The following is a 14,186-nucleotide window of genomic DNA, read 5'->3' on the forward strand; positions in this document are numbered from 1 at the left end:
CTACTGCTCCTCTGGGCATCAAATATTGCTTGTTCATATTTGCATTACTAATTCCAAAACCATGCCCTATACAAGGGTATCAGAATATTCTATCTTGAAGCATACATGATGGCAAACACAATTGTATTGATATTTGACCTATGTCGATGAGTATTTGTTAGAATTGTAAGTTGACAACTTTATTTTTTAAAGGCTCAAGCCACGCCCACTAGGAGTTAAAGGTACACAATCAAAAGAGCTGTACTGGAGGGAATGAGATAAGGGAGAAATATATAAGGTATACTGAAGACAAAGCAAGGATAGATCTATACAGATAATTAGTTTACTTAAATGACAAGAAACCACACACACGCTCGAGAGGTAGCAGCGACCATGTCTGTATGCAAAGGCAGCAAATAAGATCTGAGGCATGGTGGAGGACTACAGCATTATGGGTAAGGGAGGAGCTCAAGAGTTTCCACTATCCACAAGCTGTATAAAAAGCATCCGAATCGGATCCGAATCCAACTGTTAAGGCACAAACAAAAAGTGACAACATCGGATACCAAGGTTCTTTTAGAAGCCCCAGCACTGGATAAGCCAACAATGACAGGGAGAAGAATGACTGGTTTGTGCCCACTCATGTCTCTCTCTCTCTCAGTGAGGATGGATGAAGCTGCGACAGGGTTAATGGAGAGCATGGCAGAGTGCACACCAGGTCAACTGGGGCAGGACCACCATAGAGGTAACATACTACCACAGGAGTACAGTGTAGCCTCACAGTGTCCCAATGCACACCATTGCAGGGTGACTCCCTGTGACAGGCACATCACCACAGAGATGAGGGATGTTCACCTCTTAAGTCAAAAGCCCAAGTTAGCCTGGAACTGGCACAGAGGAGTTATGGCTTAATCCATCAGTTTCCAAGATGATGGTCTCTCCCATGTTAACCTGACCCATGCCCTTGAACCCATGTTAACCTGACCCGTGCCCTTGGGAGGCTGCAGGTAAATGAATAGGCCAACTGGGTGACAGGAGGAGGGTTGATGGTCATCAGAAAGGAGTTGAAAAGACACTGCCATCTACTCCAAGTCTTGTCTAGATTATGTCCAACATGTTAGAGAAATGTTAGGCCATTTAAAACAAGTCAGGGTAAACCACTAAAGCAAATAAATGCCAGGTGAGAATGGAAGTAGTATCTTATCAGATGCTTGATTCTGCATTATTCTGTACTGATGCAAGGCAGAGCAGTTGTGCATCAAGATAAAATGTAGCACAGAACTACTGCAAGCTTATCCACACAACTCCAGGGCTTCCTTCAAAAAGCTTGCTGTAGATGGGTGTGACGCATCAATCTAACACATTCAAGCTAGCACCTGAACAGTTTCCAAAACCCAGACTTTGTATCTCTTCAGCACATGTGGACTTTGGGTAATGAAATTCTGTTTGTTCCAACTTTGCAACTACAGTGAGTCAGTCTGCATGAAAAAAACATCTAATTCTCACAGGAATCAGTGACCTGTAGAACTCACCTAATTCTTATATTGTACAATGGCACCTTCCACAAGACATTTGGGATTTGGACTCCACCAGGCTCTCTCTTGTCTGCTATAAAAGGAAAGGCCATTTAATTTCATATGGAAGAAATAATCTGGTGTGTGGCATGAAGTGCCTGTAATTGCAAATTAATAAATTGATGTAAGAATAAAAGTCAAAATTCTTTCTCACTTTCCCAGTCGAAGGACTGTAGGAAAACCAGGTATCACAGTATTTTCTCTGATATAACCTCACTGAATGTATTTAATTTTATTTTGCCTGTACAAAGCTTACCCTGAGTGCTTTTGTCTCACAGTCTTCATTGTTTAGTGCACTGGATTATTATGGAAGAAAAGAAAGCCCTATTTAACTTTCAAAAGTATGTGACTGGCTTTTTTTTTATTTATAAGGGTACTGCACTGTTTTGCATGACTAACCAGGCATCCGCCTATCTAATAGTTAAACTGCTTTGTGTGCATGCTAGCTGGCTCAGATTAGGGGTGAATAGTTTGTCAAGTAGTGACCTGGCTGGTGACAATCTTCCGTGTGGAAAACAGGTGAGTGGTTTTGGCACTAGAAGTTATAACTGTCCTCTCCTGGAAAAACAATTTTATGACTGCATGTTTGTGTGTGTGTGCAAATGCAAAGTACTTCCTTTTTGCCAAACCAGCAGTTACTGTTAGCAAAGTACACTACAAGGCACTGAACTTGGGATGAAGTGAACATATTGCTGGGAAGTCACTCTTCCTAGTTCTGGTCCATGTTTGTTCAGTGTGGTAATTAACTGGGTTCTTGGGTTGGTTAGGTGCTTGGTGGGTTCAGTAAGTACCCACAACAGTGGTGTTTACTTACCATACTCCTAAAGTCAACCTCATGCACATACGTAACATCTGTGGCAGGTTAAGTTCAAACCATTTAGTCATAACAAACCAAATAATGGTTGCACGGTGGGATTCTAACTCCACAATCCTCTATTCATCCCACCTTGAACACTAGTTAGACAGTTAAACAAAACAAGATGCATTCTTTGCAAGACGCTGCTTTTTGTTTTACCATTTAGTAATTCAATGAGTGCAGGGATAATCCCAGATCTGGCAAGCATAACGGCACATGAATCATCCATGGATACAGTTCCAATCATAATCACTACCTCCAGCACCAGGTCGTCTTCAGCTGTACCTAGGTAATAAGAAATAATATACGTGAAGGCATGTGCACACACACACACACACAGATATCTGCACAAATGCTTACCTAGATAAAAAATCTGCATAAAGCAGAGACATGTACAACTTCAAAATAATTAACATACAAAAAGGGAAAAATCTGGTTTTACACGTTACTATATGAGACAAGCTGACTGAAATGATCAATAACTGGGTAAAAATGTGAGAGAGAGGAACCTATAAAACAACAAATAAAAATAACTTGGGGAGAGAAAAAAGGGAAAAGCCTAAATTACATAATTCTACTGGTTCAACCTTGGTTGTAGGTATCAATTAAGTTAAGTAGACAAACTCAAACAAGTAAATGAAAGGAAGAGAGAGAGAAAAGCAAGAATGGTATAAAGTAAATGTGACCCTGATAATCCTGCTAGCAAACCAAAGGGGTAATCAAAATCAAAATAATGTTGTACTGTTACACTATAATAATTGTCTATCTTCACCAAAGCAGTACATTTTCAAAACTACACTTTCAAAGTGATTGATGCAGACATGACTTAACAACCATTTGATGTTATTGTTTATCATACTTTTTAGGGATTAGGAGAGGAAAACAGTAACAATGTCAGCTGTCAATCATTCATTATTTGAATAAAGTATGCCTTCCGCACTTTTTATAATAAAGACATTCATTAGAAATGCAAAAAAAACAAACAGCCATGTGATCCTCAAAAGGGTGTCTGCAGGTAAGTTATAACACTGTTGGTGAAAAGGAGCCACTACACAAAACTAAATGTATATGTCCTGAAAAAGGTACTGTTGTGGACAGTACTCACAACAAAAGTAGCTGTATGAGAGACGTCAGCGGGGAAGCAATCTTCCACAAACGTGCTGACGTGCAAAGCAGCACAAGAGAACTAGAGCTAGCCATTTTTCTTAGCACTATTTTCCCTGTGACCTTAAGAAACCAGTCTTGACAGCCACAAACATGGAGAGCTCAAGCAGGTGGAAACAAGCACAGTCTGCAAAAAGTATTCCGAAAAACAATAACCACCTGAAGTTGTCACAGAGGAAAATAATTTAATAAGGCACTAGCTTCCACAAAAAAGATTTTGCATGAGGGCCTCTTCAGGTAAACAACAAACATAGAATAAAAACATCCTAATAAAGGTTTAAAAAGCATCACAATATGAAAGTGAAAAAAGTACAGCTGTGTACACTTACCATAAATGTAGATGTTAGAGTGTATTCAATGTTGCAGTCATCACTTGTGGGTTATCCCTGCTGGGTAGCCCTCGGCTGGCCTGGATACCAGAGTAACGGATTTCCCTCCTGCATCGGCTGTAAGTCACCTGTGCCTGATGTCAGGTCATCATGGCTATAAAGGGAGGCAGCTGACGCCATTACATCAGTTTTTCTTGCCCCCAAATCTATAGGAGCCCTGCCAAGAAGGCCTGAAGTAGGCCAACCTGGGGTTGGCCATTAGCGATGATGGAAATAAAAAGGGGGAAGGTGGGAGGGAAACAGGACTGCAACAGTGAATACACTCGAACATCTACATTTATGGTAAGTGTACACAACTGTACTATGTTCTTTGTGTTTCACTGTTGCAGTCATCACTTGTGGGAAGATTCCCAAATCTGAAAAGTAGGGTGGAAGGAAGGGAAGGAGCTGGAGTCCAGGCTTTCACTGCTTCAAGTGGAAGCCACAATGCTCTGCAGGACTGCTGAAGCAAAGCCTGCCCAGGATTTGGAGAAAATAGCCAGTTGGTAGTGTTCTGTGAAGGTGTGAACTGATGTCCAGGTGGCAGCTTCTAAAATATCCTTGGTAGGAGCGTCTCTAACGAGGGCAGCGGAAGTTGATGCTGCCCTAGTAGAATGGGTTCTGACTGATTTGGGAGGTATCTCCCCATGAAAGAAGTAGCAGAAATGGATAAAGTGTGATATCCACTTATAAATGGTCTGCTTGGATATATGTTTCCCCTCTGTCCATAGGGCAAAGCTGACCAACAGCTGGTCAGTCTTTCTGAAAGACTTGGTCTTATCTAGATATAATCTAAGCTGTCTGGGCACATCTAATGTATGGAGAATACTTTTCCCCTATTTTGTGGGTTTGGAAAGAAGGTAGAAAGATGGATAGCCTGACTCAAGGTCACGTCAGATACCACCTTAGGCATAAAGGAGGGCTTGGTTCTAAGAGACACACTGTCTGCATGGAAAATAATGAAAGGCTCAATGGACATGAGAGCCTGTAGCTCAGAAACTGTCCTGGCTGAGGTAATGACCAGCAGGAAGGCAGTCTTTCAAGAGAGGTGCTTCATTTCTGCTGAGGCAGCTGGTTCAAAAGGGGGTAAAGTCAGTTTTTCCAGGACAAAATTCAGGTCCCATGCTGGAGTGGGTGGCCTTCTAGATGGTCTGATGTGTGACACCCCTCTAAGGAATTGTTTTAACAGGGGATGGGAGAACACATTGGTTGCTCTGCTGGAAATGAGCAGAGATAGCTGAGGCATGAATTTTGATGGAGTATGAGAATCCCTTCTGCACGAGCTCCACCAGGTAGTCCAGAACCAAAGTAAGAGTGGCATGGGTGCTGCTTTCACCCTTATTGTGGCACCAGGCAGTAAATCTTTTCCATTTTGCGGAATAGGATTTCCAGGTGCTGGGCCTCCTGGCCTCCTTAATGATATCCAGAACTTGCTTGCTCAAAGGTGGCCTGATATCCACCTCTGGGGTATAAGCCATGCAGACAGGCTGAGTGTTTTAAGATTTGGATGTAGTACTAACCCTTCTTCTTGGGTTAGCAGCTTTTCTGTGAGAGGCAGGCTCATGGGTAGCTCCTTGGTCAGGCTGAGGAGCAAGGGGTACCAGTACTGCCTGGGCCAGTTTGGGGCAATGAGGATGGCCCTTGGCCCTTCCTCCCTGATCTTTAGGAGTACCCTGGGGATCAGTGGCAAGGGAGGGAAGGTGTATACAAACAGGTTGCCCCAGTGAAAGGACAGAGCATCCGCCTTCCAAACTCATGGGTGGAACTCCTTGGAGCAGAACCTGGTCAGCTGTCTGTTTTCTATTGTTGCAAAGAGGTCTACCTCTGGCACCCCCCAGAGTTGTATGATGCTTTGGAAGTTCTCCTTGTGTAGCTGCCACTCATGGGGGTTTTTGACACTTCTGCTGAGGTGGTCTTCCAGGGTGTTGTGTTCCCCTGGAATGTAATGGGCAATCAGATGTAGTCCCATCATTGAGGCTGTCTGCCAGATTAGCACAGCTAGGCAACAAAGGGGGTAGGAGTGTGTTCCCCCTTGTTTTTTGATGTACCACATGACTGCAGTGTTGGCTGTTTTGATCAAGAGTACTCCTGGTCTGAGGTGGACCTTGAAAGCTGTTATAACCCTGCACACTGCCAGCATTTCCTTCAGGTTGATATGGAGGGCTAGATCTTCCTGATCCCAGGTGCCCTGAGTGCCCATGAATCCTAAATGAGCTCCCCAGGCTGCATCTGAGGCATCGGTGGTGACGATCTGGCCCTGAAGAAGGGTAATAAATGGTAGACCCCTATTCAGGGTACATACTTCTGCCCCCCCATAAAAGTTTGTTCCTTAAGCAGGGAATTAGAGGCAGCTGGCGCTCCAGTGACTGTTGGCACCATACGTTTCTGAGGTACCGCTGTAGTTTTTTCATGTGGAGTCTTGCCAAAGGCACCAACAGGATGCCACGTACCAGAGTGCTTGCAGGAACGTCCTTGCTGTGAGGTGTGTCCTGTGAGCTAGCTGAAAAAAGCAGAGGGGGAGAAAGCTCTGCTTCTCTAGAGAGAGGAAGGCTCTTTGGGTAAATGTGTCTAGGAGAGCTCCTAAGAAGGTTTCCGTCTTGTGGGCTGGAATTGGGATTTTTCCCTGAAATGCCACCTTGTGGGCTGGAAATGGGATTTTTCTCTGAAATGCCTAGCTATGAATTCAGCTCTTCTACAGATGGTCCTAGCGTCAAATAAGGCACAGAACCAACATCCGGGGACGTCGTGGTCTGGGCCTAAACAAGTTGCACACAGATTATGAAAGTCTCAGTGTGGTATTTGTTTGCAACAGCGGAGACAGTTATTTGGTATTAGAAACATTCCTGAATAAAATGCTATTCCAATTAGAGAAGAAAGAACAGGTTCTAAGACAACCTAAATCAGCAAATGCTGAATGACAGGAGGGGAAAAAATTGATCTGGTGGATGAGAAATAATCCTCTGAATAGGAAGGAAGAACTCCCAGCGCCATCTGTACTACTGATGGATCACTCTCAGAAACAATTTATCTGAAACTAACTGTTGCCAAAGAGAGAAAATGGAGAGCAAGATTTTGAGGAAGACCTGCAGGCTTCCAGGGTTACATTTTGTAGATATTTAGGCTTGTTGAACTGTTCTGATTTCTGAGAAGCTCCTATTTGCAGCTTCCTTGCCATTGCTTTTTGATCATATGCTTATCAGAAGTTTGGTGTGTCTGCTTATTTTGCTTTTTATAAAAAGGTTCTGAGGTATGTATAAAACCTTTAATAAACTTGAAGAAGGCTGAAAAATATCTGTGTCATCCCTTGAATCAGGTTCCCTTTTTCATCACACTTTTTCAGGACCTCAGCAAAAGCCTCCTCCCAGTCCCAAAAAAAAAAAAAAAAAGGAATTATAAATTACAGCTTTAACATCATTGGGTAAATTTTGAAAACATAACCATGCAAACCTCATAACAGTTCCAGTAGCAGCTGCTCTGGATGAGGTATTGGCAGAGTCATAAGTGCACTTCAAAGAATGGTTGGTCATTTGAGAGACAGAAACAAAAAATGTATTTATAAAAGATTTTTCCTCAGAACAGGGAAAAGTAACTATAAAGTTCTTCATATTCTCAAATGAATAAAGCAAAAAAATTGCATGTTACCTTGACAATTAAGAATTCTAAAAATGTGTGGCAGAAGTACTTCCCCATCCTTATTAGACAGGGAGGGTTAGCATTTACTAAAGGTTTAGCTGCAGCAGCATTTGCTACGGAAATCACTGCACGGTCAGATCTGGGATTAGAAAATAAACCGTTCTTAAGACTGACAAACTTTATACGATCTATTTGCATTCTTAGGGTCTGCAAGATGGCTATCAGGCAAGTTACAAACTGCAATAAAAAAGTCTTCCAATCCAGGAATAACAGCAGGAACTAGAATGGGTTGACGAAATTCCAGGTGTAACAAATCATAATATTTTTTCAAAGTAACTGTAATGTTATTTTCAAAATGAACACAGTAGTTCATCCTAGACATAGTTTCTGAGAAAGAAAATTATTCCAAGGGAAAATCAAAAGAAATACTCCCCTCATAATAATTGAAATACTCCCCTCATAATAATTATCAGTCATCAAAGGAGAAAAAAATGAAGTTGCTCCCTTGCAATCATTTCCGTTACCAGAAAAAAAGTTGAAAAAGAGAGGTCAAAGACCCTTAGTCAAGCCCAACAAATTTTCCCTGTTTAGGGTAGCACAGATATGAAAGATAAAGTTTTTACTTTCTGTTTCTTTGTTGTAACAGGAATTTCCATAGGAAAATCATCCTGAGTAACAGGGGTCCCAGTCCGGCTAGGCAGAGAGGCATTCCTTGCTCCTTCCTCAGAGACTGACAGGAGTGGTTCTCTCATGCCCAACCAAGGACATTCTAACAGCAGTCCTGGTCCATGGTGGCTGAAGAGACTATACCAGAGGAAACCAAGGAAGCAGATGAGTGGCCTGAGGAACCAGAAATGGCTACAGCAGTTACCCGTTTGCAGCTGGGAGATTTTCCTCCAATCAGCTCCCATGGACCCTCCCACCATTGTCTGTAACTGACTTGTTGAATGTAATGCATAAGAACAAGAACACTCGTCCATCTACCTACTTAAATGAATAAACTACTGGAAACTTCAACAAGGTGCCTTTATTCTCCCCACAGGGAGGATATTACAGAGAGAGTCTCCTAGACCTGCTAGCTAAAGTGATTTTATCTGAACTTACCCTTTATACTCTCTTTCTTGTTAGTCCTGTCACCCTCTGGGTTACAGGTGGGATACCAGTCCTCTGGGTTACCTCTGTTTTCTGTTCGTCCTTGGTACCCCCAAGGAATTATCCACTTGTGAGACTTACTTTAAGGAGATGATCAGCGGTATGGAAATGGACAGCTCAAGACTTAAAAACCCAACACAGCGAACATGATGACTATACAAATGGTTCACCAAGAGACAACATCCAACATGAATCTACTGACAACTTAGTCCTCCTCGAGATACAACTAAAAAGACTGAAATGACTATACTGGGAAGAAATTTACCTAAAGAACAGAACTGAAAAAGATAATTTTTCCTAGAGGACTAAAGCTGTTCAGGAAACCCATGTGGAACAATATGGAGGAGGACTTCATCAGAGAATGGAACACCGTTTTAAGGGTTGCTAGTCTCAAGCTGATTGGGATCCTCCTTAGGCATAGCAAAACCCAGCAGGATTTGACTATCAGCAGCATCCTAAACCTGGAGAATTTATGCAAGGACAACCCTGACTCCACTTACAAATTTTTAGGTCTTGAAAACAGAATCACTGAATTTGAAGACAAAGTTAAGGAGAAGAAACTGCAAAAAATCAACAGGGACCTAAAGGACAAGGAGGAACCACAAAACCATCATTCTTCGACCAGGAGGAGGAGATAACCCACCTAGACACAGTAGTGGGAAACATTTTGGTAGGCACTGGAAGCATGTCAAACCTAACCACTTTCCCATGCATGATGGTGGAACATAAGGGAGCCTGGCCACACACACTGCTGACCAGACAGCTGTCGAAGGAGACAACAAGCAGGATTTTCACCAAGGTCACCAGGAACCTGGACGTGACTTAGGAGCACCCAGCACTGTCATGTGGAAAACACCATAGAGGGAAACACAACCAACCAGATCCACCAGACCCCAACAGGGAGGCAAACAATGGAGCACCCTTCACCCCGACCCAGAGGTCTCCACAGGGGCACCAGCAACTAAGGAACAGGTCCTGGAAAAGAGCCAGAGAGCGGAGGCATTTGAAGAGATCAACGCAACAGAATTGTTTTTCGATCTCCCAGATTTTCTTTCCTCCAGACATCTCCCATGAACCCTCTCCACCATTGTCTGCAATTACCTTTAAATAAATGACCTGTTAAAAGTAATGTATTAGAACAACAGCACCTGTCCGTCTACCACCTTAACTGAAGAAACTACTGGAAAACTTCAACAAGGTGTCTTGATTCCTCCCACAAAGAGGGTATCACAGAGAGAGTCTCTAGATCTGCTACCTAAAGTGATTTTTTCTGGATTTATCCTTTATACTGTTTCTTGTTAGTTTTGTCACCCTCTGGGTCACAGGTGGGATACTAGACTTCACTTGTGCATTCTGGATTACCTATGTTTCCTTACTACATATGAGGAAAATACATTGAAATTTGTATTGCAGGTCTTTGACCCTGCTGGGAATTTTTTCATGACAGACTCGCACTGAAGGGTCAAGTGTCAGCTATCTTTGAGACATCATATTTCCATCCAAAGAATACTACACACATCTAGAGCATTATTCCCTCATTGAGATTTGTAGCAATGATTCACGCACTGGTATGATCTCATCTGGATTACTGAACCACCTTTTACGTGGGACTTTAAGGTGGGAACTTGGAGCAATTGCACTGGCACAAAACTCCACAATGAGATTACTGGCTGAAGCATCCTAGTCATATCACATGACATCCTAGCCTTAGGATTTGAGCTGGATGACAGTTGCTGTCAGGTGATTTTTTAAAGATCTTGTTCTTATCTTCCAAACTCTGCACAACCTGTACCCAGTTTATTAGAAAGGGCTTTCAATGCTCACTTTTCTGTTTAGGTCCTAGAGGTAGTCAAGAAAATGGCAGCTGGCTGGGGAATTCTAGCCAGTTAGCTTTTGCTTACCTTGCCTCAGTCAACTGGAATCAATACCTTCCTTGACTTAAGTGCATACCATATTTTTAGAAAAGTTTATTTACTTCCACTTCATTGACCAGGTTTGTCTCAGTGGGCCAATGGAGCTTTTTCAGGGGAGACCTGAGGTGGTATTCAAAATGTTTGTTCAGGACACCAGGGAACTTCTGCTAATTTTTTTGATATGTGCGAGGGGATTTTCTACTTCCACATGAGCTGCTACCAAATGAGGTAGATGGGACCTCGGTTTAATGCCTCATTCAAAGGATGAGACACTCAGGAGTGCAGCATCCCTTAATATTGCACTGCAGTGTCAGTATTGGAAAATTAATTCAGCTACCTGGTATGGGAATGGAGCCCACAGCCTTCTGCAACAAACACAAAGATGCTACCTATTAAGTTACTGACTTTAGAATGTCTGTCCTAATCCTGTAAGATGCTGAAGTAAATTTTTTCCATTTGTATTTTTCTTGTTCTTCAGTTTCAGGGAAAGACTGGATACACCCCCTTAAATGCACAAGATGTGATCTTTGCAATGACAGCATGTGGGATTACAGTTAAGAGTATGGACTAGATGAACTAACAACTCTGCATGTCCATCCTAAATAACAGACTTGTCAAAAGTACACTTAGCTTGTGGTGCACGCGTTCGATTTTAGAGAAAGTGTAGAAGGATTCAAAATCTAGCCCGTCTACAGGAACGCTGTACAACACATCTTTAAATATGTAAAACACTGCAGACGTGAACCATAGGGTCTTCTTCAACCTCATTTCACTGCATCTTCTTTTTGATGAGGCGGAACCTCTGTGAGCCAAATAAAAGCCTAATCCATGTAACTGTCTTGTCACAAGAAACGTTTTCAAGGAAGACCCAAGTAACTGTGAAGAACTGTCAGCAGTAGCCATTATCTTGAATCAAGGGGTAATTTAAATGCTTTGTCTAAAAATTCCTCCTCCTCTTCCTCCAAACAGACAGAGGAATGTTTTTATTTTTTTTTCACCACCCCTGTCAGCAATGGTACGGACGGAGGTGCATCCTGTTCTGCCTCCACATACAACTTGCATTATTCCATCTTTAGGTACTAAGACTGTTGTTATTTTGTGGCTTCTTGGGCTTTATTAAGATACTCCCTGTAATCAAAAGACTTGATTAAAACTAGATATGAATATTGTGAAGAAGAAGGTCATGTAGGTGAAGTTAATACCATATCCTTCAACTGCAAAGTTCCAGACATATTTGTGAATCTCCACAATAAGAAAGTCAGGTTTCTACTCAGGCTTAGACAGCTTTTGTAACAAACAAGTACTTTATTTTTTTATTTTATCTTACATCTGTTGACCGGGAAAGTTTGCCTGGGCATGCTTGTGAATGCATGCTCTCATTCTTTGATGGAGGCCAGACAATCAATGCAGACGTTTACCTCAAGAATGAAAGATCATCTGTGACCTTATGTCATGCATTTCAAAGATTCATAAGATCATAGCAGTTTACTAAGCTATCGACCCGGAGGTCATTTCAAGCCTAGCCGTTTCATCCAAATGTAGTATCACAGATACTCTAGTCAGTACCTAGGACTGTATTTAGTAATGATTTAATGAAGATGAACAGCAAATATCTATCTATATATTACATCCCATTCTACATACCTGGCAGAGATGAAATGCCGGAAATTCCATTTAGAAGTGCTTTTACTCACTTCACTGTTGACTTGTTACTATGTTTATACAATGTACCTCTTTGTTCTGTAAAACACACACTAAGCAATGTTAATCGGATTCATTTTTTCCCCCATATGCCTGTTAACCATTAACTCTCTGTCTCCAGTCAGGCATGCCCATTCATTCCCCACTCTACTAGGAATGATTTGTACAGTCTGGGTTAAGAATGGTCTGGAAAGGGCCATCATTCAGGTAGCCATGAGGGTGCTTTGTCTCTTCATTGCCATCATGGTAATGTGGACATTTATTTATGGCCCACCCACACCCACTGGATGTGGGGTCATCTTAGCTATATCATTGAGGGGGGGGGGGCACAAGCCCTTCTTGCAAGCACACATTCCTGTCTGCTTATTACAAAGTCTGTCATGATCACTGGCTTCGTGAGCTGAAGCTCAGTGCCAGGGTGGAAATTTCTGTCACTCTTCCTTCAAATGAATTCACTGGGTGCATCCTGCTCCCATATGCCTTCTCACTAGGATGAACACTCCCATTCTCCCTTTCCAGATCCATAAATGCCTGAGCCACTAACTAAACTTGAGTGCCCAGGGCAGTAGTCATGGCTGTATCTTTCTACACCATCACAGTTGGCAATTCGATTTATAATTTGAATCACACCTGGTTTTCCAGTCATTAATTAAGTATGCATTTAAGTTTCTGCAACTTTTCTTTTATTGTTGTTAATCCTAGCCTAAATTAGAATGTTATGAACAGTGGCTTGTTGCTATACAAACAGCCCCACCACAGATTTAAAAAAAAAGTCAATTTTCTTACAATGTTTAAAGTGTCATCTTAATAGTGCACAAAACTAAAGTCCAAACTACTTTGATTTGATACATTTTTTTAAATAGCCAGTTTGGCCATTACTTCTTCATTTACCACACTAACCATTTGAAATTTTGAGTTAGGCTACTGAGAGTCACAAAACACCTGGAATGAAGGACATAAAAATTGACTTGTATATACCAAATCCAACATGGCTATTTCCAGGAACATTCCTTTTTCTAAGGTATGGTGATCTCGGAGTTGCAATATAAATTCAGGGGGTATAGGTGGACTTGCCCCCCTGCAAAAAAATAAGTTTAAAGGACAAAATGTTAGAGATTCCCTCCTTTCCTGAGTTTTACATCTTTTTTTTCTTTCTGTCGGCACTCCACATTACAAATGCTGACATTTCAATAGAGATCCATTCACTACCCTTTCTAACATACCAAGGATTATGACCAGGTCACCAATTACAACATTTGGGTTGATTCCCAAAGTTGAGGAAAAGGGTGGAGGCAGTCAAGGAGACTAGGAGCTGGCTATAATGCCCTGCAAGACTGCAGTGGCAAACCCTGCCCTGGATTTGGAGAAGGCAGGCAGGTGGTAATGCTTGGTGAGAGTGTGAACAGATGTCCAGGTGGCAGCCTCCAGGATGTCCCTGGTGGGGACTCCTCTGAAGGAAGCTGCAGAGGTGGAGGCTGCTGTGGTGGAGTGAGTCCTGACCCCCCATAGGGGGAGGCTTTCCATGTTGCTTGTAAAATAAATGAATGCAGTGTGCTATCCATTTGGAAATAGTTTGTTTGGAGATGGCTTTGCCCTCTGTCCCTGGAGCAAAGCTAACCAGCAATTGATCAGACTTTCTGAAGGATTTAGTCCTGTCTAGATAAAATCTGAGCTGTCTGTGCACATCTAGAGAGTGCAGGATCCCTTCCCCCTTGTTCTGTGGGTTAGGGAAAAGGGTGGGAAAATGATTGGATTGGTTGAGAGCCACAATGGACACCACTTTGGGCATAAAGGATGGGTTAGTCCTGAGAGAAACCCTGTCAGCATGGAAGATGATGTAGGGCTC

At 42.3% G+C, this 14,186-nt stretch overlaps 1 protein-coding gene across 1 annotated transcript in view; it reads right to left on the reverse strand.

Annotated features, from left to right (window-relative positions):
• The window catches only part of KIFAP3 (kinesin associated protein 3), a gene marked incomplete in the record, with an annotated part of 1,467,647 nt that overhangs the window by 598,160 nt on the left and 855,301 nt on the right, over positions 1-14,186 (reverse strand). Inside the window, 1 exon segment of the mRNA XM_044085270.1 lies at positions 2,569-2,694. Coding sequence (XP_043941205.1) covers positions 2,569-2,694 — 126 coding nt within the window.

This window comes from Protopterus annectens, chromosome 10.part0 (genome assembly GCF_019279795.1).
Source record: "Protopterus annectens isolate FY-2018-M chromosome 10.part0, PAN1.0, whole genome shotgun sequence".
Taxonomy (NCBI): domain Eukaryota; kingdom Metazoa; phylum Chordata; order Ceratodontiformes; family Protopteridae; genus Protopterus; species Protopterus annectens.